General features: G+C 47.4%; 1 protein-coding gene across 8 annotated transcripts in view; it reads left to right on the forward strand.

Annotated features, from left to right (window-relative positions):
* The window catches only part of atp2b2 (ATPase plasma membrane Ca2+ transporting 2), a 113801-nt gene that overhangs the window by 66219 nt on the left and 21336 nt on the right, over positions 1-26246 (forward strand). For 5 of the 8 annotated variants that reach the window (XM_029247792.1, XM_018744577.2, XM_029247791.1 and 2 more), the window contains exons 3-11: positions 10731-10928; positions 12896-13153; positions 13634-13759; positions 14761-14886; positions 16688-16774; positions 21621-21662; positions 22445-22609; positions 23099-23313; positions 24513-24755. In XM_029247792.1, the coding sequence (XP_029103625.1) occupies positions 10731-10928; positions 12896-13153; positions 13634-13759; positions 14761-14886; positions 16688-16774; positions 21621-21662; positions 22445-22609; positions 23099-23313; positions 24513-24755 (1460 nt within the window). The remainder of the gene's footprint in view (positions 1-10730; positions 10929-12895; positions 13154-13633; positions 13760-14760; positions 14887-16687; positions 16775-21620; positions 21663-22444; positions 22610-23098; positions 23314-24512; positions 24756-26246) is intronic. The other 3 variants (XM_018744578.2, XM_029247795.1, XM_029247796.1) reach the window with 2 other exon arrangements.

Genomic DNA, 26246 nt, shown 5'->3' on the forward strand with positions numbered 1-26246 from the left:
CATATTCAAAGTATTGGTTAGAGTACCACCTTGCAATCATAGGTCCTGGGTTCGAATCTGGGTTCATTTTGGAGAGAAGTTTCAGTTAAATGTATAAATAATAATAAAACAATGATGAAATGGTAAATATGGTAAATATCACAATACTCACTGCTGAGGAACTCCAGTGATGGCAAGTTCACCTGATGTAATGCAGTGTATAATTTCATATGTTTAATTTCAGTTTCATAGCTTCCAAAGTCCAAAGCACAGGTGAGGTGGCGAACCCATCGCGGAGAGACGCTGCAGGATGTTCCTGCGGGTTCCGGTGAAAGTGTCACCTGGTAAAGAAGCATGACAGTGGCTGATGCGTTGACCTTTGCTGACCTTTGCTCGACTGGCTTGCGCCAAGTAGAACCAGGGAGGGTGCCGGGTGATAACGCGGAGCATGCTGCTCGGGCCGCAGGTCCCCGCCCGCGCTCTCCGGGGTCATTTCGAAGGACACGGCTCCGTGTTTTTCCCTCCTTTTCCCTTCATGACTTTTTCATGGCACCGTTTCCCGTGTCCCGTGTTGCCGTGTCGCCGCCGCGCTCCATTGCGCCGCCGTTCATCTGAGCCCCGGGAGGGAAACCGGAGACCGACACCGCAGCCGGGCGACCGCATCTAAGCGCCGTCGCTCGTCCCTGCCGCCTCCGCGCCCGCTCTCCGGGGGGGGGGGGCCGAGCGATGGCTGCGGGAGGGGGACGGGGGCAGTGACGGGTGACCGCCGGACGGTTTGGCTCGGGGTCCTGGCGGCCAGGCCCGCGAAAGCTCACGTGGCGCCGCGGTCCGCAGCAGATGCCGTCTAATTAAGTCGCTCTTTGACAATGGGGTAGTCGGATATTACCGCCATGTCTATTAACGACACCGACGGCGCGGGCGCGAGCGAAGGACTTGGAGCCAGTCCGACGGATGCTGCATCCACAGCCTGGTAACATCGCGAACCGCGACGATCATCTGCCGCAGCTGCCGCTCCATTGGAGACATACGCCTCGGTGTACAGAACCTCCATGGCTAAATTATATATGATATGTGGAGCGCATTTGTAAGTTAGCATAAGCGTCGTTAATATTACATGACCGGAGCTCTAAGGGGTGCCGGCGTCTCGCGGGGCCCGAAGAGCGTGAAGCGGCAATGTGAGGATGAGGGGCCGGACTGTCCCAGTCAGAGCTCTTAGGAGCGGAGCCCCGTAAGGATGCCACGTGTTCTACGCACCGAGTGCTTCCGCTGCCATTCGGACGGTGCCGAGGAGCTGAGGGTTACGGGAAGGACGTGTGCGCACGCAGCCCACGTGAGATGGCATCGCGCCCGCCCGAACGCGGCCGGGTGACGGAAGGAGACGCGGCATTTTGCCGTCCTTTATAACACATCATTACCCATTTTTACTGTTCATATGGATTTCGTTACCCGAACAGGCAGATCACTGTAATTTGTCCCGATGACCGTGAACATCACTCTGCTGCTTTAGCTAATGAAAAGAGCACGGGTGCAGTACGATGTTAGTGGTCGGCCGGTATTAATAACGTGGCGGCGCGATAAAAGGTTGCTGTATTGGAGAGATTTAATCGACGATGATGACTGATGCTGATGATGGTGCCACCACGGCTAATATTAACACTGACAATATTTTTAGATGTTTTCATCTGTGCTCTTTGACTGAAACCTTTATTGTGTGTGTGTGTGTGTGGAGGGGGGGGCTTTGTTACTTACTGGTGGAACTCAGCTCAGGGCTGCAGCCCAGCGAGGAACCAAGCAGCCGTTCATTTGAACTGCTGCTCTGCAAGGCTGCAGAAAACTAGTTGAAGAACAATGCGAACTATGCGGTTACCTTGTTTTACACTGATGAGTCACGCGGTACCTCCTTCGTTGCTCTACATCGTGCGTCTGTCACAGGTTCTTACTGCACTTGCAGTTTTCACTGAAATTAGAGCTCCAGGAGGTCCTTAAGAGCCCCATCCCGCCGCTTCCGTCAGCTGCAAGCTCACGCCGGAAGCGGTGGAGGTGGTAAAAGTGGGAAGTAAAACGTGAGCGAAATGTGCCTCGAAGGTGAGACGAGTTTGACGAGGGGTGTTTTGACCGTCTCCGGTCGCTCCGCACGTAAAGGTGGCTCCGTGCAAACGGGCTTCAGGAAGGAGAAGGCTCTGGAAATCATTTAGCGCCGGTTTCCAGGCCGGCCGCCTCCGGGGGTCGAACCCGTCGTGTCCTGCTGGCGGATGTTTGTGAGGCTGCAGCCTGCCTCCGGGACCCATTACTGTGTACCTGCACCACTGTTTATTTGCCAGCCGCGTGATGCTCTCCGTGATGTATTTTCCCTCCTGGCTTCGGCTCCCTGTCCAGCGGCGTCACTAGGGGGGGGTGCGGGGGGTGCGGACCGCACCGGGTGACACCATCAGAGGGGGTGACTCCAAAATGACTGTCTGTAAAATGTTTGTGCAGTGTTTCAGCAGAAATGTATTATTTTTCATGAAAATATTCCAATTACTTACAAGAACAAAAACATTTTTCGTAATAAAGCCCTACTTACATGTATGAACATACTGTACCTACAAGGGTAAAACTCTATGCTCATCTACTTCTCGAACCTTCTAATGCGCTCCGCTCAGAGCTCTCATTATTGCCCAATTACAATTACAATTACAAGGATGCTTCGAATCACGTGGTTTCGTCTCCACGCGCTACAAGCTGGCGCTTTTGTTTTCCTCGCTGCAGCTGTTTTTATAGTTGCCGATTTTGTCACATTTTCTGGTGTTTCAGCTACAATATTGTGGTAATTAGTATTTGCGAACTCATATCAATAACGTTAAAACAAACGTAATTTTGATGTAGTTCTTAACTGTTTTTACTTCGAATTCTTTTCGGTTTTCTTGCCGAATTTTCACTTGAACCGCATGAAACGATGTCAATGTAAATACATTTAGGCCGTGCGTTTGATACTGTAATTTAAATTTTGCCAGTTGTTTATGTCACGACTGTTGCCGTAACATTCAGTAAAATATGGGAGTTACGATTACAAGTAACATTAGTACAAACAACATTACTAAGGATTCTATACGATCTGGTACGGGAGGAGGTCCGTGGGGGGTGTGGGGGGCGCACACCATGAGTTACCGCACTGGGTGACACCGACCCTAGTGACGCCACCGTCCCCGATCATGATCACGTGTGCATTTAGCCGGTCCCGTTCGTCCGTGGTCGTGACCTGGCGTTCAAATCCTGTTACAGAAAGGTACGGCAAAGAAACCGGCCTTCACCCGCGTCGCAGCGCCACCAGCAGGAGAAGCTGGAGGACAATTCGGTGCACAGAACTCCCTTAGACATACAGGAGTTTGGGCCAGTAGGAGACGTAGCTGGGTTCAGATCCCACCTCCTGCTGTCATGCCCTTGATCGAGGTTCTTGCCCTGAACTGGTAAAGAAAAAATGACCCTGCTGTGTAAATGGGTAAATCAGTGTAAATGTCTCAGCATACACCCCCCCCCAAGTGTGAGTCATCTGGAAAGCTAAATAAAATAAACGCTAATAATGATGATTACCGCAGTGGTGGAGAGGGTGTAAACATCTGCGCTGGATTTCAGAAGTCATTTGGAAAACACACGCATAGCCGTGTGTATTTGGTTGCTGCCGTAGTAAAATGTGTGCGGCTTGAGGATTTTGGCGTTGTGGCTCTCAGAGTAGAGCAGTGATGTCGGCCAAGCTGGTTGTTTTGTGTGTGTGTATTTGTGTGTGTGTGTGTGTGTGTGTCCTTGTCCTGCAGCTGGGGTTTCCACTCTGTTCAGCGAACTGGCTGTTTTTACCACGATCATCTCAGCGAACTGCGGTAAAAGGTTGTTTCTCATAGACGATGTGGGATCAGCAGGACTTTCTCATATCTGACATGTTGACGCGTTACGCAGAGGAATAATGTGTTGCTGATGCTCCTGGTTTACGTCTCACTGTTGTCATTCTTGTGAACACCCCCCCTTCATCGTGTGTGTTTTTCATGTCAGTGTCGGGTGGGGAGGGTGCGATCTATAGCACGTGACCCCGGTCACCCTTCCCTGTAGACCACGTGGACCCGGCCGCACGCCGAAGTCTTCGCCGTATCGATTCAACGGGTCCGAATCAATGTTTTGTATTATTATGCACCGTTGCCATGGAAACCCATATGGTACGTGAGCGGGGAGGTTAGAGAGCAGCTCGGCAGCTGACAGTTGTCTGTTATCGGTTCGGGCGATGGAAGGAGCGCAGGCGTCCCGCGCGCACGTGCTGCATTACAGATGGCCCCTCCCCCACCCTGCTGCACGTTTGCCTGCACTTTTGTGCTGTGGTTCATTTCTTTGCACAAAGATGCTGTACATTTCCATGACAACCTCAAACCTGCGAATTTCTTTTTTTCCAGCGATGCGTTCATGGCAGAAAGGCTGAATGTGCACGTGGCGAGCGTTACCCAACCCTGCGTTTGTCCGTCACTCGAGCCGTCCATCGGGCCCTCGTGCCGCCGCTGTCGTTTCAACCCAGTCAGCTTGTTGCATGGGGTTGCCATGGCGACCTATTTTTAGCAGAGCCAGCAAAAAGAAAAAGGGCAACTGTTAAAATATGCAGCGTCTTTCACTCGTTCGTTGAAGTATATTTTCCATTTTCTGGAAATGTTGTTAAAATATATTAAAATGGCACGGTTCCGGGCATTCGAATTCGTCGCTACCTGTGTTGCTGCGAGGAAATAACGGTGATGAAGCGTACTCCTGCTGAGCAGTGCGGTTCAGATACAGCGGAGCTCCACCTCCGATCTTTCTACGTTCATCCTTTTCCGCCACGTGCGAGTCTCCGTAGCTCACGTGTCCTCCTTTCACATACATGCCAGCTGCGTGTCCCTCAGATCCCGCTCGGCCAGGGATTCCCACCGGCACCTTCCGTTTGATCTTGGCGGGGTGTCGGGAACTCGACGCCTCCGTGAATTTAGTCTCTGACCGCTGTGTGGAAGGAGGGCCGGGCTTTGACCTCACAACCTGCTGTCGCCTCCCCGTGAAGAAATGAGAGATGTGAGGATCAGGGCGGCGAGGGGACAGGCTGCCCCCGGAGGGACGGACTCTCGTCCCTCTCCCTCCTCCCTGTTGAGAGCGAACCCCCATTTGAGTGCCGCCACGTGAACATCCCACGCCCTTTCCTTAACACGGGGTTTTACTCTCGCACCCCTGCATGTCCTTCTCCCATTATTTCGCTGCAGGTGAGCAAGCGATCAAATATTCCCTGCTTCTTCTCCATTCTCATTTTTACTCCAGTTGTAGTGGGAGCTTCCTGCCGTGTGTGTGAAACTGGACAGGTGACTAAGTCAACGTTCAGTAATTATTCATTTGTTAGGGGCAGTGAAATGGAAAGAAAATGTTTCATAGCCCAGAAGCGCACTTCCTGCATCTTACGAAGAGCTTGTCGTTTAAATAAGAAAGCAACATGTGTCAACATCTGCGCGGTTTGTTGTTACCTTGTTTTTCAAGGCCAGTCACAGCATCAGAAAATCTACCATACTGTGATTTAGGGTAATACTTACTGTGTCAATTCAGTGTAGGTACCATGAGGGTGCGACGCTAGGAGGTAGGATTCGAACCCAGGACCTTCAGACTGCAAGGCGATGCTGTAACCACTGCGCCCCCTGCTGCCCTATCTGTTATGTAAACAGAAAGCACTTTGAATCGGTGTAAACATATAATAATTTCATTATATTCTTCAGTAATTTCCATACAGATGTCAGTATTGATCATCTGTGCTGCAGAATTTGCGCCGAAAAATGGGATTTGCTCACGGCAGAAACACAAATTTCGGATTCGCTGTTAAATTATTTAAAAGGAGAAAAAGGTTTTCACCCCCACAGGGGGTTTGTTTTGCAGCTGTGAAGTGGGGCCCCCTGTGTCTGTCACACCTGCCCAACCTTCAGCTGCTCGGTCATGGAACACACCTCATGTTTAGAACATGAGGATGATGATGATGAGGATGAGACAGAGGATGGAACTGGTTATCATGATTTTTCATACATCAATAACTTCTGATCTGTTTATAGTGGAGATGCAGTAAAATGTGGTATCCAGCGGTGAAGGCCATTGGTTTCTGTTGAGAGAGCCAGGAAAGGTCAGGTGGATGTGGTGACAGCCTGTGAAAGAGCGCCCCAGAGCATCATGGGAGAGTTGCACGATGTCCACGTCTGTGCTGTCACTGCAGAGATTTATTTCCTGAATCTCGGCCGATGGAGTCTAATACCGTGTTTCCACTGAGGTGTATGAATTAGACGCTAATAAACAATATTTCCCTTGCTTTGAAAGAGGAACTGCACAGGTGATGTGCTGTTATAATGCACCATCATTCGTTCACGTGCTGTGTGCGCACGCTTTGTGTGTGTGTGTGTGTGTGTGTGTGTGTGTGTGTGTGTGTGTGTGTGTGCGCGCGCGCGCAGTTCCCTCTGCCGGCCTACGTTCACAGCAGCTCTGTGTCTTACTTGTACGGGAAGCTGTGCGACACACTCCTCTCCCGCAAACGGGGCCCAGACAAAGGAAACAGAGCTTCGCCATCTGTTGTGCTCGAACCCTCCGAGGGAATCGCTCCCGCTCCGTGCTGCGCTAAGTGTCCCTTTTATGATTAAAAAGTAAGGAAAGGCTGCACGCAGAGGAATTTGTTTTAACCTTTACTGAAGCAGGAGAGTCAGTTCACAGGAATAAACAATGCAAATTTTATTCACAGATTCCTGTTTCATGAAACCCTTATGATTGTACTATTATTATAATATGAGTACAGACCCATACCCTTATTGCATGGAGACAGATGGCCAACCCTTACAGCACGGGTACTGTAAACTACATTGATTATTTATTCTGCACTTCCCTCCAACGTGACCAAGACTGTGAGGTTTGTACAGTGTTACTAACACTGATTTACCCAGCAGGGTACATTTTACTGTGTCAGTTCAGGGCAACAGTCAAGGAAACTACAGCTGGAGGAAGGGACTTGAACCCATGTCATTTGAGGTTGCAAAGTGATGGAGAGTAACCACTACGCCACCTGCTTTACCTTTTTGTTTCTAGTAGACTGCCTGTATGTGTAGTCTGGCTGTGCTATTGATTCTGGGACATTTATTTCAAGGGGACCATGCAGCTGTACACCTACAGTATGGTTATTGCACTCTTACCTCAAGGGGACCATGCAGTTGTACACCTACAGTACGGTTATTGCACTGTTATCTCAAGGGGACCATGCAGTTGTACATTTACAGTATGGTTACTGCACTCTTATCTCAAGGGGACCATGCAGTTGTACACCTACAGTATGGTTATTGCACTCTTACCTCAAGGGGACCATGAAGTTGTACATTTACAGTATGGTTACTGCACTCTTATTTCAAGGGTACCATGCAGTTGTACACCTACAGTATGGTTATTGCACTGTTATCTCAAGGGGACCATGCAGTTGTACATTTACAGTATGGTTACTGCACTCTTATTTCAAGGGTACCATGCAGTTGTACACCTACAGTGTGGTTACTGCACTCTTATTTCAAGGGGACCATGCAGTTGTACACCTACAGTATGGTTATTGCACTCTTACCTCAAGGGGACCATGCAGTTGTACATTTACAGTATGGTTACTGCACTCTTATTTCAAGGGTACCATGCAGTTGTACACCTACAGTGTGGTTACTGCACTCTTATTTCAAGGGGACCATGCAGTTGTACACCTACAGTATGGTTATTGCACTGTTATCTCAAGGGGACCATGCAGTTGTACATTTACAGTATGGTTACTGCACTCTTATTTCAAGGGTACCATGCAGTTGTACACCTACAGTGTGGTTACTGCACTCTTATTTCAAGGGGACCATGCAGTTGTACACCTACAGTATGGTTATTGCACTCTTACCTCAAGGGGACCATGCAGTTGTACATTTACAGTATGGTTACTGCACTCTTATTTCAAGGGTACCATGCAGTTGTACACCTACAGTGTGGTTACTGCACTCTTATTTCAAGGGGACCATGCAGTTGTACACCTACAGTATGGTTATTGCACTGTTATCTCAAGGGGACCATGCAGTTGTACATTTACAGTATGGTTACTGCACTCTTATCTCAAGGGGACCATGCGTGCGACATGCTCACCTTCGTTATGGTTTAACAGGCTACTGAGGGCTTCTCGGCACACAAACATGTTAACAGAGAGCATTGCATAATCAAAGGTGTTAACACCTTTCACAACAGACCATAATAATACAATTTTTTTAATACGATGCAATCCTAATTACGGCTTATCACACATTCCATTTTTATGCTGAAAAATACATTTCTCTGGTTGTCTGTTGGAGGGGGTGCGGTGGCGCAGTGGGTTGGACCGCAGTCCTGCTGTCTGGTGGGTCTGGGGTTCGAGTCCCGCTTGGGGTACCTTGCGACGGACTGGCGTCCTGTCCTGGGTGTGTCCCCTTCCCCCTCAGGCCTTACGCCCTGTGTTGCCGGGTAGGCTCCGGTTCCCCGTGACCCCGTCCGGGACAAGTGGTTCTGAAAATGTGTGTGTGTGTGTGTGGTTGTCTGTTGGAATGAACATTTATAAACAGTTCAGAACAATTTACAACAGAGAGAAGATTCTATAAAAAAAGTTTCTGTGTCCTTAATGTCCAATTTTACAAGTATATTGATACATGTTTATGTATGCATAGATGCAACCTCCTTGAAGTCTTGACATGTGAGCGGAAATATGCTTGGCTAGCGGATCAGGGGTGTGTGTGTGTGTGTGTGTGTGTGTGTTTACTGGAGCGAGTGACACACTGATGATGGACCTTGCTGAGATTGTTTGCGTGACGCATCACACCTGCAGAAGAGGCCGAGGGCTGAGGCCTCCGATCTCCCAATTCGCTCTCTTACGTAGGTGAGGCGAGCGGCGCGGCCCATGAGTTACCACGGTGGGCGTCGGGGGTGGAGTTGGGTGGAGTGGGGTGGGGGGCTTTCCCAATCAAGCCTTTGCCCACACACTGCTCTTTCTCCCTGCATGCAACACACACGCAAACAGTGGTCCTGATGGTCTACTAAAAAGACGAAGGGGAGGGTGAATCCGAAATTAAAACTCCACATTATTGATTATCCACATTATTGCAGTCACGCAGTGAAGGATGTCTGATAAGCAGGAAAAAAAAAAAACATCTCCATGTTTTGTGTCCTCAAGATATGCACAATAATCTGTGTTGTACTTGTGGCTTATTTTAAGCTGAAGCAATTTAATAATAATACACAGGATCCACATCTTACAGATACAACTGGGACTGGACTTCTGTTTGTAACTCATTTTATTCAATTTATTAACTCCAAAGTCAGTTTTACCACTGAATAAGCCTAGTACTAAAAGTACTAGTAGTAGTAATAAGACTGAATAAGATTAAAACAGTTGATTTATTCATGAATTTTTTTGTGAAAAATGGTCAATACACACACACACACACACACATGCACACACTGGCTGAAGCTGCTTGTCCCAAGTGGGGTTGCGGCAAACCGGAGCCTAACCTGGCAGCGCAAGGCGCAGGGCTGGAGGGGGAGGGGACACACCCAGGACGGGACGCCAGTCTGTCGCAGGGCACCCCAGCAGGATTTGAACCCCAGACCCACCAGGGAGTGGGACCCGGCCAAACCACGCCCCCCCATGGTCAATATAGTGACAATAAAAAAAAATGCAATATCCTGTAAGACTTAATTCTATTAATTTTGAGCTACATTAAAATCTGAATTAATTTCGGATGAACGAACACCAAGATGTATTATCGCCGCAAACTCCTGTTTGTTTTGGATAGCAGACCACTTCTTTCCATAAACATGTTCAACGTTCGCCCTCTTATTATTGATAACCGACACACACGAGCTGTGAACACCGTGGAAGTGAATTGAATTAACATGGTCCCACACTCCTCTCCTCTTTCAACCCACCTCTTTGAAGAAAAAGGAATAAAAAGAAAAGCTATATAAACAACCATTAAATAAAATGGAAACAATTTGAAATGGAAACGAAATGGAAACAAGGAGCCAGTGTATCACATCACGTGCATCATCACGTAAGATATCAGATTCCTGCTTATTAATTTTAGGTTTTGTATTTCAGTGTTTGTGTATAATTACACAATGAAAGGCTGCTCCATTCAGTGATAATTTTAATTCCTGTTTCAGATGTTTTATACATTGTTTCTTTTCAGTATGATTTACAACATAGCAATTAAAGGCACAAACATACACCTATGTGGTCACTGGACGGTCACACTGCCCGGTGGTGGCAAGGTGGCACAGCGAGTAGTGTTGCTGTCTCACAGCACCTGAGTGGTGCAAGGGGACGTCGGTTTAATCCCCACTCAGTCTCTGTGGAGTTTGCATGTTCTCCTCGTGTCTGTGTGGGTTTCCTCTGGGTGCTCTGGTTTCCTCCCACACTCCAAAAACATGCTGTTCAGGTTCACCCATTGTGTGTGTGCGTGTCAGTGACAGAGAGAGTGTGTTCCACTGATGTATGGATGAGTGACCCATTGTAAGTAGTGTATCTAGCAGTGTAAGTCACCTTGGTGAATAAGGTGTGTGGGCTGGTAACACTAGATAGAGTTCATTTGAAGTCGCTTTTGAGAAAAGCGTCTGCTGAATAAATACGTGTAAATTCTGTAGTACCCCTACAGTAGGAAGGTGCTTTACCTGAATTTCTCTCTGTTTCTATTTTCCTTTTTTTTTGTTTGCAGGTTTGCCTGGAGTTGCAGCTGACCTGGAGAAACGAAGAGAAGTGTTCGGGAAAAATCTTATACCTCCAAAGAAGCCAAAAACTTTCATACAGCTAGTTTGGGAAGCGCTGCAAGACGTGACACTCATCATTCTGGAAATTGCCGCAATCATCTCCCTGGGCCTCTCCTTTTATCAGCCGCCCGGCGGAGGCAGCGAGGGTAAGTGCCGCATGTTGGGCTCTGGTGGAGGGTGCTGGAAAGAGTGGGACCTGAGGGTCCTGTCACACTATTGACACGTGAAGGTGGGATTCGAACTTACAGCGTCTGGGTCCATAAGCTGGTGGAAAGGCTTTAGCTGCTATGTGACATTGTGGATAAGTGTTTATTCACAGCCTTAATTCTGCGGCATCAGAACATGAGGAACAAGAGTAAACCGTGTTTGGGGCAGCAGCTCCCATTCGTCCATATTTATGAGCAGGTGCTCAAGTTCCATTACAGAAAGGTATCGGAAAGAAACCGGCCTTCGCCCGCGTCACGGCGCCACCGGCAGGAGCGGCTGAGGTACAATTCAGGGCACGGAAAAGCCGGTAGGGGGCGTAACGGTTAGAGCTTTGTGCTTGGGTTTCGCATTTCACCTCCTGCTGCAGTGCCCTTGATCAAGGTACTTACCCTGAATTGACACAGTAAAAACTACCCTTCTCTATCAATGCATAAACTAACTAACATTATGATTCACTTTGGAGAAAAGCGTCAGTTAAATTAATAAACGTGAACTGTACTGTAGGCCAGATGATGTCGACGACGATCATTTTAATCATAACACGTCCCAGTGCTGCCGTATAGTGGCTCCGCACGGCGCACATGCGTTGCACTTACTGAGCTCGAGGCTTTCCCTTCAGGACCTTGGAGAGCTGCCCCCAGCGATGCCACTACTTTTTTAATGAATACACTCGGAAACAAGCTGAGATTCACACCGCCTGTCCGTCGGAGGGTTTAAGCTGCGCTGAGCATCCCGCCTGACCTGACTGCTTCTAACAGGAGGCCTTTCACCGTGGTAAAGTGCACTTTTACCCCACTGGGACCCGTAATGGCTGCAACGGCTCGGTGTTTAGGGCGTAATGCGTCTCAGCCAAGTGGACCGAGTGCATTAAGGAGTGTAATAAAAGCTGATTTTGTTTAGAACAGATCTGACTCTGACTGTTATGTCCAAATGATGGCTCTGAATCTTAATTATATCCCTGGATGGAGTTGAACGCCAACCTAAAGACACCAGTGCTTTTCAGTAGGACGTTGTCTCTCCTCTGCTGCAAGTGTGTATATTCAAGTCCAGAAGATGTCATTGCACATTAGTGTCAATGCTAAATGATGCTGGTATTAGAGAGCAGATACCAGTCAATATGCTTGTTAAATTATTGGTGCAATGTATTATTTAATCATTTAAAAGATAAATGATGTAAAGTGAGTACCACCAGACTGTGTAGGTTATGGCTGAGATTTTATAGTATACAAACCTTACAACCAAGTGTCTGTTTGTCTTGGAGGTGTGAACATAGACCCTTCACCTTACAAACACAACTGGTACCAGTGGCCTGCTTGTCATTCATTAAAAATGAAGATGTCCCTCAATGTATTTAAGGATTAGGTTCTGTAAGGGTCTTGTCTATAGATACATAGAACCATTTTACATAAAACTTTGAACTGATTGAAAATGACTGCGAAGAAAACATTAATTTTCAAACTCCAATGCCACTTGTTGACAATCCTCCTATGCCAGATGTTGATTCATACCATAACCACGTGTTATGTTCCTCATCTTATTATTGATCACCGACCCTCAGGAACACCAGACAAGAGCTGTAAACACTGTGGAAGTGAGCTGAATTAAGGCAGACCCACACTCCCATTCTGCTTGAGTGTGCTGTGCTTCTACCTGTTGGGGTAAAAACAGGTTGCTTCTGCATCACAACCATCAGAAATTGTACCGCAAGTGATGAGTGATAAGAAAATGTGATTAAAAGTACATGCATTAGAAAAGGCATCTTCAAGGGTTCTTTAAAATCAACCTGACTGTTGGTAACATGAGGAGACGGTTTGCGTAGTCTGACATTTATGGTTGCGGAATTCGCTGTCCAGATGCTGCTCTGTTGTGTTCCTGAGCACGCCGGTCCTCTCCTGTGTTCCCGCAGCGTGTGGGACCGCTTCGGGTGGCGCGGAGGACGAGGGTGAATCGGAGGCCGGCTGGATCGAGGGCGCCGCCATCCTGCTGTCGGTCATCTGCGTCGTCCTCGTCACAGCTTTCAACGACTGGAGCAAGGAGAAGCAGTTCCGGGGTCTGCAGAGCCGCATCGAGCAGGAGCAGAAGTTCCAGGTGGTCCGAGGAGGCCAAGTGATACAGCTGCCGGTGGCGGACATCGTGGTCGGCGACATCGCCCAGGTCAAATATGGTAGGAGCTTCCCGTGGACTTGTTCAGCCTGGTCACTATGCATTCATTCACTAATGTTTGATAGAACGCGGCTGAACGTCTGAGACCACGTTTTCCTGGAACCCTTTCCTTGGAGACCCATGATGTCCTTAAAGCTCAGACATGTGAGGATCTTAAAGATCTCCTTGAACTCCGAGCTTCTGCATAAAGCTCAGCTGTCATTAAAGCTGCTGAGAAGACTTACGCACAGGTGGGGTCTCTCTGGTCCGGGTGAAGGGAGGTCATCGCGGTCATTAGCAGCGAACCAGTAGAAAGCAGCTGAACATAGTTGTTCATCTTAAGTAGACAAGCGAGAAACGAGGAAGAAACCTCAGTGGGAAGGTAGTCCTCACCGTGAGTCTTCAGCACTGAATTCTGGATGCAGTTCCACCCGTGTCGATGATGTCACGTGATAGAGCAGCCATGACCTGTTGGGTCTCTTTCCATTTTTTTGTTGGAAAGGCGACCTGCTTCCGGCCGACGGCGTCCTGATACAAGGGAACGACCTGAAGATCGACGAGAGCTCCTTAACGGGGGAATCGGACCACGTGCGCAAGTCGGCCGATAAGGACCCCATGCTCCTCTCTGGTGAGGGCGCCGGCTGCCGCTGCGGTCCCCGCTCGTGGTCGAAGGTCCACAGCCGACGAACGTCACGTTCGCGTTCGGTTCGCAGGCCCTCTTTTCGGCTCCCTGCGCGGCGCCCTGTGCATACGATCAATTATTCAAGTCACAACAGGCTGACATTTTCCAAATGGATGAAACGAGGTCTTAATTATAATGTGAATTTCAACGAAGAGAAAAAAAGCACACGTTACATGGATGCGTTGTGATGACTCGTTTCCTCTGTGTCCTTTTTCCCCGATTGTCTCTTATGCTTTTCAGAATGGAGAACGCTTACTTTCGTTGCATGGTTTTGAAAGATTATGTGCGTAAAAGCGTAATTGCCGGAAGTTTGATATATTAGTTCGTATATTAGCGTTTGCTGTCATGCACAGCTGGTACTTGATCACACTGCATTGAAATTTTTTTAAAAGTTTCTAGTGAGGCAAAAAATTATTTAAAATTAAAATTAATAAACATTAATAATTACACACATACACTGTCTGAACCGCTTGTCCCACGCAGGGTCGCGGGGACCCGGAGCCTGACCCTGCAACACAGGGCGTAAGGCTGGAGGGGGAGGGGACGCACCCAGGACGGGACGCCAGCCCGTCACAGGGCACCCCAAGTGGGACTCGAACCCCAGATCCACCGGAGAGCAGGACCTGGTCCAACCCACTGCACCACCATGCCCCTGCTTAAGAATTAAATAAGTTGAATCATAATTGTACCGTTAACTTTCCCTCAGATACTGCAGTGTGTCATACTGTGCTGATGAAGCTCAGACCGTCATTGTTTTATTCCATCTGTTTTTAGTGTAGGGAAATGGAAAGTGAGGAGTGTGTCCAGGCACAGTGTCTCCTCACATTATTGTCTGACACGTCTGTATTCCGTGAACTCCGAACCGCCGAATCGCTACCTCTGGAGCCCACTATATAACCGATTGCCGGCGTGGCGATGCATTCGAATGACCTGTTTGACCTCCGCAGGTACCCACGTGATGGAGGGCTCTGGCAGGATGCTGGTCACTGCAGTGGGGGTCAACTCTCAGACCGGCATCATCTTCACACTGCTGGGGGCCAGCGGAGAGCAGGAGGAGAAGAAGGAGAAAAAAGGTATGGCGTGGTCTTCAGGGGGAACCTCATGAGCTCTTCCTGGCTCCACATGGATGAGGAACAGGCGGAGACCTTGGAGGCACAAGCATGACATGAGCAGAGCCTGATCCGTGTCGCCGCCACATTCAGCTCCGCATAACGCGTTTAGACAGCGATAAAATCATAACCACGGTGTGCGGCATGTGGGATGGATCACGGATTTACTCTGGTCATGTTGTGAACGGGAGTCATGGTCCAGCTATGGAAATAATCAAGTATTCCATCAATGGTGTGACGTGTCAAGGACAAGTATCAGTGGGTCTTAGGTACGAATCTGATGCTAAATTAATGATCCTGATTTTGGATTGATTCAATCAGAATACCTTTTGGTCATACTTAACGACACTTTGGGAAATGTTTCCAAGATTTACCAACTAACTGCTGGTTTCAAGCCTCCACGCTGCTTTTTATAACTGCTGTTTTCCCCCTCCAGCTCCCCCTCCAATCAGCGTCGCTATGACAACACACTGTATTCTGCTCTCTGATTGGTGCTCCAGGGCTTTAAAAGCTGTGTAATCTTGTCCAGCGGTTGTGTAAGCGCACTTCCTTATCGTGTATTGTTGTGTCGTTCTGAAACCCACCACACAGGTGAGGCAGTGGAGGACAGCCCGCATTCTGCAGGTACAGTACGGCTCTGTGTCACATGACCTCCCCGCCCTCTCCTTATTGGGCGCCGCTCAGTCGTCTCTGTTGATTGGCTCACGGAAGTGCCTCTCTGATTCCGTTCCGCCACCGTCCATCCCTGATCCAGCTTCACAGTCAGGGGACCCGCACTTAAACATAAGAACCTCTCAAACCTTGTTTTTTTATCCACGACTTTAATGTTCTGGTGTAAACCAGCTGATCCTGGGTGCTGACTGGGCCCTGGTGACAAATTCCTAATGACAAAATTGACTTCTTCACGCGCATTTCGACAAGGCGGTCACGGTAATGCCTATCGGTTTAAGGATCGTTCTGACTGTCATTCGATTAAGCGCGTAGCTGTGTATAGATTAGACGGCGCTGTTGCTGGAGAGCGCACCGTCCCATCCTTTCCCAGTCAAGCCTTTGGTCCCCAAGGGCTCGGTGCGTTTCCGCGGTGCTGCATCATTAGCACCACCTTTGCGCCAAAACTCGCGTCCTCCTCTGTGCGATCTGGGATGGAGTCCGGTGGCTGGTCAGCGCAGATGACCCGGGAATGGAATCGGGGAAGAATCGGACGTGCCCGCCTGGACCGGAACGGAGAACCGACAGATGCGATTTATTCTTCCGTAATCGGATGCGGCTGGTTTTCCATCCTTCTAAAGAACCTTGATTTTCCAGGCAACCGGATTGCTGTAACATGAAGATCGAAAAGAGATGTGTGTGATGTTATGTGTATGCTGGGGGGGGGGTGCTGCTCAAGATCTGCAACAACCTGTCTTCGTCGTCATGTCTTGTGACCTTTCCTTCACCAAACAATCAATTGTCAATGACGAGAGGAACGCTTCCGCTTATTATTATTATTAATTATTATTCTTCTTCTTATTCTTATTATGTACTTCCATTAGTTGCAGGATTAAAGCAGAGGAATGGGTCAGCCCTTGCTTATTTCACCATTGATCACCTCGTTGCGTCTTTGGTTTTTTTCACCCAAACTGTGTACGATGTGCTGGGTCGCACTGTGAACGTCACGCCTGTTTCCAGGCCCGTGAAACGCAGCGCGGATCGCGGTCACGAGGCTGTTTACCATGCTGCTGTTGTTCACTGTTGTCCTGTTCTTTTATCCATTATTACCCACCAGACCATCCGCCCTCCCACCCCATTGCGACTATAGCTACCGATGGTGCTGCAGGCGCAAACGCCACAGGCAATGCCAGCCTAGTCAATGGTACGTTGACACGACTCCCCCACCCGTTGGGTGTCCCCCCCCGCTCTTTGGGCTGCCTTGCCGTGACCCCGCCCCCTTCTTCTCTGCTCGTCGCACACCCCTCTGAATGCATGCCATCTGAACTCGCTCTTCTTTTCCCCTCTCGTTTTATTGTTTTCCTCCTTTCCTTCCAGACATTCAGAGCTAACTGAGCGGGAATGCCACAATAAGTAATGCTGCCACAATTCATATCCGCGCTGTAGGTTCGACACGCAGGGATGGTATGCGATTGGCTGTGGGGTTTGGACGGTCAATGCACATTCAGGCCGTTGTCCACTAACTAAGGGGATACGTAGCTAACCGGATGCATAAAACGATTCGTAAACACCGGCTGAGCGTAGCACGTGATCGAAGAAAAGAATCTGCCCCCCGCCCCCGTTATGTGAAGCTGCTGTGTTTTTGCATTGTTGTTGCACGGAAATGAGCTGTGTAACATATTTTCACAGCTTGTGGGATTAATGCAGCAAAACTCAGAAATGAAACAAAATCACCGGACAGTTGGTAGTGTAGTGATTAGAGCTGCTGCCTTTGGACCCCAAGGTCCCAGGTTTGAATCTCACCTCTGGCTGTAGTGCCTCTAGTAAAATTACCCAACCGTCTAAATGGGTAAATAATTTTAAGTACCTTAACATCGTAAGTTGCTTTGGAGAAGAGTGTCAGCTGAATGAATAAATGTAAATCAGAAAATCACAAAGTCAGAGAAATTACAAAATGAAAATGAACTTATAGCATTGCCACAGCCTTGTGATGAGTGGGTTCATGAGGAATATTCCAGTAAGTGTATAACAAGATAGTAAGGGTGGCGCAGACTGCGATGCCCCACATACTGAGTTCAACATTAAAAAAGTGGGACAGACTATCTGGGCAATCTCTATACATACATCATGAAAACACCTGACAAGTGGCACTTCCATTTTTATTCTAAAAATGGACTTGGTGGAGCGCGGGCTCACTCTCCAATGTGTCAGATTTACCGACTTTTACAGAATTAAATGGATTCTTTTCTCGTAAATGTGGTGTGAGTTGCACCCATATTGTGGCAATTCCTTCAGCATGCATACTCGATTAACGCTGAAATGTTAATAGCATGTTGGCATAATGAACTTCCAGCTATTCATAAATTGTTTACATCAAGTCTGCTGTAGTTTTTGCGCCCAAATTGCGCTTAAGGGTGACTTTGAAAGTGGGCGTCATGTAGTTATGATACATTGTCTTAGCCTTGCAGTGCACACTGGCTCCTCGTACGGTTATGTATCCGTGTCTTTTCTAATTTTTTTTTTCGTGCGCGGAGGAGCAAACGCCACCTGTTTTTACACAACCGGCCAGTAGGTGTCAGTAAAATACACCTACAGAGGATAACGGTGTGGGACCGCTTTGATTCAACTCCCTTCCGCTGTGTTTACAGCTCATGTTTGGCGATGATGAGTGTCGGTGGTCGGTAACACAATGATGAATTCACCCGATTATGGGAAGAATCAGTGAACGGGTGGCATTAATTTAGATATTAGATAATTTGTGAGGCAATATATTTTTGTCTTCATTTTAAATTGGTTCCCATTTTATTGTAGTGCTGAGAGTTAATAATAGTTACTATAGCTCTATGTGGCATTTTCACTGAACTTAACCTTCAGATAGATGGAGGGACATCTGTATGAAACTTTTATTGACTGTGAGGTAGGTACAGTTAAGGTTAGCCATAAACCTAAGCGTAATAAAAGTGACTTCACCAAAAAATAACGGGAAAATGTCCAGTATGAATTTTATTCATAAGCTAGAAAGCCAGTGTACAAGAATTGCTTGACCCAGAATGTCTAAACCAAATAAAGCGCCATTGCTTAGATGTTCTCATTAACAACCTTAAAAATTAATTTTAAAAGTAGTGCTGTTTTTATGCGGTACCATAAACGCTTATTAATGGTTGTTGCATTTTAATGTACTAGTAGGTATGAAAGCACGGCGAACGGACTCAGCAGCACTTAACAAGAACTATCAATTGAAATAAACATTTTTTTGCTTTCACTTACTATGTGTATGATTATAATTATTTTCCCTTTGCCGTATGTATAAACCTGTCAGTCTATATACCTGTCAGTCTACATATCTGTCAGTCTGCGTACCTGTCAGCGTCGGCCAGCAAGGATGTGTATAGATTCTAAGTGCGCTCCTGGAACAAAATTTATTTTGAACGCAGACAGTGTGTATAGGATCTGGAGATGTTCTGTATTTTCTTGCAGATGTGCTGAATGATTAAAAACTAGCATTTGAACAAGTAGCCCCCCCCATACACCCCCCACCCCCCAAAGCACTGTATGTTTACTTGTGTCGGTAGAGCATGCGAGTTATGGTCTCCGTGGTGTCGCGTGGTGTGGCGTGCTGCATGCTGCGTGTCGTACTGTGCCTGTGTACCCCCTCCTCTTCCTCCTCTTCCTCCTCTTCCTCCTCCTCCTGGTCGTCGCTCCCTGTTCACTGTGTGGCTCTGGTGTCTGGTGCCCTGTGACTCTCAGCACCCCAGTAGCTCTTTCTTGTGTGACTGATGGTTACAAACGTGAGTATTGAGCTTCCAAAATGATCACCGCAGAACTGGGTGTAAAACCACAGTGAAAACAGCCTGTTTTGGACATTTTTCAATGTCAGCTTCAGTTTATGTTAAACGGGTGTCACGTTTTCGTTATATGTTGTTAAGACATTAACCTCAAGTAGAGATTGCTGACACCGAAAGATGCAGAGTGCACCTCCTTTTCGTTTCTTCTTCTTAAGATACACTTTAATATATTAGAAATAAATCTGTGTTTTTACCTGGCATTATTGTAACCCTTGTTTTCATAAATTCTTGTATGACTATAAATTCCAGGTTAAACACCACTGTGTTTTTCATCAGTTCATTCTGAATGCAATGGAAATAGACAGACAAAATTTAACTGAAATAATAATTTTTTTGTCCTTTTTTTTTTCTTTACTACTTTTAGCGTATTTTCCAGTCATTATTCTAAAGCACAGAGTCTGGCGCTTTCTGTTGTCAAATTTGTAATTCCTAGCTGAAAAATATTCACTTTATTTACATACACCGAACAGCCATAAGATTAAAACCACTGACAGGTAGAGTGAATAACACTGATTATCTCGTTACAATGGCACCTGTCAAAGGGTGGGATATATTAGACAGCAAGCGAACAGTCAGTTTTTGAAGTTGATGTGTCGGAAGCATGAAAGTGGTCAAGAGTATAGATCTGAGTGACTTTGACAAGGGCCAAATTGTGATGGCTAGACGACCAGGTCAGAGCATCTCCAAAACGGCAGGTCCTGTGGGATGTTCCCGGTATGCAGTGGTCAGTACCTACCAAACGTGGTTCAAGGAAGGACAACCGGTGACCTGGCGACAGGGTCATGGGCGCCCAAGGCTCACTGATGTGCGTGGGGAGCGAAGGCTACCTCGTCTGGTCCGATTCCATAGAAGAGCTGCTGTAGCACATATTGCTGAAAACCTTAATGCTGGCCGTGATAGAAAGGTGTCACGCAGTGCATTGCTGCTTGCTGCATATGAGGCTGCGCAGCTGCAGACCGGTCAGAGTGCCTGTGCTGACCCCTGTCCACTGCTGAAAACACCTACAATGGGTATGTGAGTGTCTGAACTGGACCATGGAGCAATGGAAGAAGGCGGCTTGGTCTGATGAATCACGTTTTCTTTTCGATCATGTGGACGGTCGGGTGCGTGTGCGTCGTTTACCTGGTAAAGCGATGGCAACAGGATGCACTATGGGAAGAAAGCAAGCCGGTGGAGGCAGTGCGATGCTCTGGCCAATGTTCTGCTGGGAAACCTTGGGTCCTGGCATTCATGTGGATGTTACTTTGACACGTACCAGTATTCTCTGATGGCAGCGGCCTCAGTAGGATAATGCGCCCTTCCACGCTGCAAAAATTGTTCAGGAATGATTTGAGGAACGTGACAAGGAGTTCAAGGTGTTCACTTGGCCTTCAAATTCCCCAGATCACAATCCGGTCAAGCATCCGTGGGATGTGCCGGAAAAACAAGTTCGATTCATGGAGGTCCCACCTCGCAACTTACGGTAGAAGACTTAAAGGGTCTACTGCTAACGTCTTGGTGCCAGATACCACAGGACACCTTCAGAGGTCTTGTGAAGTCTATGTCTCAATGAGTCAGAGCTGTTTTGGCAGGAGGGGGTCCTACACGATAATAGGCAGGTGGTTTTAATGTTATGGCTGATCGGCGTAAGTACTTTACATGATTTTTAATTTGCCCTTTTGGTTCCTTAGACCCAATTCGAGGATTTTGCTGTTTCTCTTAAAATGGTGATTGTGTTAATTGTGAATTGTGAAATGGTTAGTTCTCTTTCGATGTATAAAGGAAAAATTATTCACATGTAAATTTTCAATTACAGCTCTTATAAGGAATGGAATGCAATGCAAGGCCTGTGCATAATTAATTAAAAATAGCTAGACTGAGTAAATGACATAAATTAAACTTTATAGTGTTTCTGACAGCTCTTTGACCGCAGAATAAGTCTCTTGCCGCTGTAAATAATGCCTTAAAAATCCAATGGCTCATAGGGCAAAGCAGTACCACAAATGTCACCACGACTGAGGCTGACATAAATAATTGATGATACAGAATTCCTGTTGCGTATGTTACTGTCACCGAGATGTGAAATAAATATTCATTTCTGTCTTTTCCTGTTTCTTTCTTGTTTTTAATTTCTATTGTTGTTTTTTCACTGTAATGTCTTTGTGGTGGGTGTTTTATCGTGTGCTCTGTTATTTTTGTTCTTTGTCTTGTATGTTTCCATCGTAGGTAAAATGCAGGATGGGAATTTGGACATCAACCAGATCAAAGGTAACCCACCTTCATTCCTCTGTCCCCAGTTTGCATCATCTCTGCTTCATTCCAACCCCCCCCCAGTGGGGTTCCTAACTGGTCATCGCTTCCAAGTGACTACAGGTGTGGTCACAGCCCAATACTGTGACAGGAACAGGTTATATGTGTCCATTTAAGTCTCGTCTTTGGGTGATCTGCTCTGTTGCCAAGTTTTCGTTTACCTCCCTTTAATACTGCAGTAAACAGGTGATGAAATGAGTGATGACGTGGTATATGAAGCTGAGACTCTGTGTAAGATAGTAAATATGGCGCTGATAAAATAATGTAAAATTTGCACTGGTAACAGTTAAGGCATTTACTAACGTGCCTTTAGAGCTTTCCCTGGACTTGCTACCGTGGGTCCCGCAGTGTTTGTGCTTAAGGTGAGGCTGCGGCCCTTGGATGGAACACCGTCGGGAATGGGTACGAGTCCTGGGCGACCTGTTTATTGTATGTGTGGTTTGAAAGAGACTCGCTTTACATCTGGTGCAGTAAAAGGGATCAAGTCCCACACTGGTCCCTTGTTGTGCAGTACATATTGCTGGTCTGTTTGTCGTAGAGTTTGAAGCATAAGAAGCTGTTTCTGCTGCTGGTGGTTCGCTTTTGGTGCCTTACTCTCGGCAGTAACACCGGTGCGTATGCGCCGAAGGCTCTGGACAGAAGGGCGTCCGCTCTGGGTCAATAATAGCATACTGAGCACATGGGCGTCCTGGGAAGCGCTCTGTGGGCTCACACGTCTTTGTATGTCCCCATCGCTCCAGTGAAGAAGCAGGACGGCGCAGCGGCCATGGAGATGCAGCCCTTGAAGAGTGCCGAAGGTGGAGAGGCGGACGACAAGGAGAAGAAGAAAGCCAGCGGCTCCAAGAAGGAGAAGTCTGTCCTTCAGGGCAAACTGACCAAGTTAGCAGTTCAGATTGGCAAAGCAGGTAATGAAACTGACAAAGGTGGAGACTCTGTGATATGTTTGCTCTCGGTGTCAAGCCCTTTGTAAAGGATTAGTTGTAAATATGAAAGACCGATCCCACTGAGGGTGGTGAAGACAAGAACACTTCTTTGTCTGCTGAAAGATTTTCAGTTTTGCGCCATACACCAAAAACATGAATCAGTACACATTTCATTCCATTCGTTAGCAGCCTGTAGCTTAGTGATCATGGAATGTAGATCTGAACTCTTCAGATTCACGTCCAAGCAGGAACCCTGCAGTCGATGGAAACGTTTACAGTGATTAGTTTGGCTGATGCCAACTTAGAATGCGACGTACATCAGTCTCAGAGTAAATACCTTGTTCAATGGAATTAGAGCAGTGTCAGAGATTCAAACCCAGCCCTACTCTACACTAAGCGTTGCTTAATATGAACCATCAGGAAATGCTGTACATGCCAGTTAAACGCAACTGCCTCCTCGCTGGCCTCCAGGTTTGGTGATGTCAGCCATCACGGTCATCATCCTGGTGCTCTACTTTGCCATCGACAACTTTGTGCTACAGAAGAGGCCGTGGCTGCCAGAGTGCACGCCCATCTACATCCAGTACTTTGTCAAATTCTTCATCATCGGCGTCACCGTCCTGGTGGTCGCGGTTCCCGAGGGCCTTCCGCTGGCCGTCACCATCTCCCTCGCGTACTCTGTCAAGGTACCTCTTTCCGTGCCTGGTCAGTTAATTGTGCGAGTCAAAGAAACTGGTGTGAAATGCAAGCCCGAAAGCTCCTAAAAATGTTTCCAAAAAAGCAATATACATGCGTTTTCATGAAAATGGGATGAAGTAGAAGCATCTAACCATCCTTAACTATGCTGGGGAAATCTGTGCTCTAGGTTGTCTTCGAGATTCTGAGTACCTTTGTAGTGTAGTTCACGCCGAGATAACATATCAACTTCTTTGCATTAAGCTCTTTCATTCTCTTTGTTTTACTCAGTCTTATATGTCGCGGCACTGAAGCAATTCAACTGCCCTAAATGTGATGATGTGGGCAGCGCAGCGTCTTCAGACATCAGTGAAGCGGGTGCCGCCGGCAGCACTTTGTCACTTTAATCAATAGACTCCTCGCACCGGGTGTATATGTGATGACAGGAACTTCAAACTCTCCCGTACAGACTGCAGATACGCAGTCTGGGAGGCCGCGCTGTTTGGACATCACAAGCTGTGCCTCTAAAATATGGAAGACGTGTGTTCTGGCTTCAGTTTCAGATCTTCGGTTGATCATCTCCAGCGTTGCCACGTATCGCTCTGTGATGACCGTGCAACAGAAGCATTGAAATCTGTAAATAGCAACACAAAAGTTGTCTAAATGTGTTTTGAACTTCACCCGTGAGTTTAGGAAAAATAAATAAAATTGGTAGATAGGAGGGGGTGCAGTGGCGCAGTGGGTTGGACCACAGTCCTGCTTTCCGGTGGGTCTGGGGTTCGAGTCCCGCTTGGGGTGCCTTGCGATGGACTGGCGTCCCGTCCTGGGTATGTCCCCTCCCCCTCCGGCCTTACGCCCTGTGTCACCGGGTAGGCTCCGGTTCCCCGCCGCTCCGGTTCCCCGCCACCCCGTATGGGACAAGCGGTTCTGAAAATGTGTGTGTGTGTGTGTGTGTGTGTGTGGTAGATAGGATGACTAACCTCATCTCTCACGACAGACCAGTGTCCCCACCCACTTGGAGCTTTTTGGGATTGTCATGTTGTGTACATTCAGTAAATAATATAATGGAAATGTATGTCTAACTTCACTGGAAAAGCAGTGTCAGGACATTTACTAATTTTTCACGATAGCTACGTTTACATTTATTCCTTTAGCTAACACTTTTCTTTGAATCAGCTTGGTTTTAAGCTACTTACTATTATTTCATCAGAAAATGATGAAGGACAACAACCTGGTGCGGCACCTGGATGCGTGCGAGACGATGGGCAATGCTACGGCCATCTGCTCCGACAAGACAGGCACGCTGACCACGAACCGCATGACTGCAGTACAAATCTACGTTGGCGATGTGCATTACAAGGAGATCCCTGACCCCAGCGCCTTGCCCGCCAAGACCCTGGATGTGCTGGTCAACGCGATATCCATCAACAGCGCCTACACCACTAAGATATTGGTAAGACACACGTGGGAACATGTTTCTTGATTAAGCTGAATGACTACAAATGTAACTTAATTGTTGAAAAGTGTTGTACTTTGCTAAGTACACTTCCTCTCTTTTTGGATGTGGTGGGGTACAGTACAATAAAAAAAAGTCTGACTACGGCTATTTAAAACAGACTTGTCAGGGCCAAAAAGACCTTGGATGTAACTCTCAATAGACTGAGAAGTTAAAATGTGAAACATTGGGGTCCGGCTGCTGAGTACTTGTAAAATATGAAGAGGGTGAGCGCATGAGTTGTACTTCTGTGGTTCCCACTCTCCGGCATGGCGGTGGCAGCATCATGCTCTGGGGCTCCTTTGTTGGTCACACAGTTGGTGATCAACTAAGTTCATGGCAGTGTTAACCATCACGGCTATCATATTGTACCTCAGAGGCATGTTGTTCCAGTAGGGTTACTGTTGGTTGGGCAGCCCTCCGTTCTTTACAGAACAGTGAACTGAAAGTTGTACATGAGCTGTATGGCAAAAATGGAAGGAGAAGAACAACTCAGGATAATGATCTGGATTATGAAAAATTTTTCCGGCATGTTTACTCAAGCTTTTACTTGGAGTGTAAGTGTGCCGAGTACATTTTTGACCATACTATTCATCAGAAGCTTACCGTAGGTTTAGACTTTTCTAAATGCATGACAGCATGTACATTGCTTTGAGTACCAAATGAACCAATTGGTTACATATTATGTATGCTTCCTTGTGGCCTTTCTGATCAGAGCCCAACCAGTGGTTCCATGGGTTTTGCAGTGTACACTGAAAGGTCCCGTCTTGGGATTTACTCTACTTTTCTGCCATGCTGATGACAGTAATTGGAGTGATCATTCTTAGCCATCTGCTTTGCCACGCTCAGAGGCTCGTCTTTCCGTGGGAGAGAAAAAGTCGTTAAAGAGTGTTCTACTGAATGAATGGCTCTTCTCCTGAGACCTGCCTGTGTGGTCCCTGGATGCGGCTTGCACAAGCAGCCATGTGTGTTACACCGTACCCTGATTATAAACACAGCTTTACATTTTTACTTACATTTTCTGTACCCTGTGGATTTAAACTAAAATGTATTTAATATACCTGTGGGTTATTTCTGTAGGTTCCTATTGTGTGGATGTAACCTTCTAACTAACTTCTACTGATTGAGGCAATGAGAGAGGGTGATTCCAGAGTTGTTTTGATCCTGAAATGGTGGAACAGCTCTCAGAAACACCATTTGGGACCAGGTAGTTACTCTCCATGCCATGTTGATGCGCTGACTTGGGCATCCGCACCTGGCCTCGGACAGGTTGCTTGGGTGCGGCCGTGTGCCACCTGTGCTCCACTGCCGACTAATCCCTTCCCCTGGTGGCAGCGAAAAACACGCACACACACGCATGGACACTTGTGGGCCTGCACTCTGGCGTGCCCACATGTCCACCATCTGCCCGAGGAGTGGGGGACCGGGATGGATAATCACAGGCTTCCG

This window comes from Scleropages formosus, chromosome 22 (genome assembly GCF_900964775.1).
Source record: "Scleropages formosus chromosome 22, fSclFor1.1, whole genome shotgun sequence".
Taxonomy (NCBI): Eukaryota; Metazoa; Chordata; class Actinopteri; order Osteoglossiformes; family Osteoglossidae; genus Scleropages; species Scleropages formosus.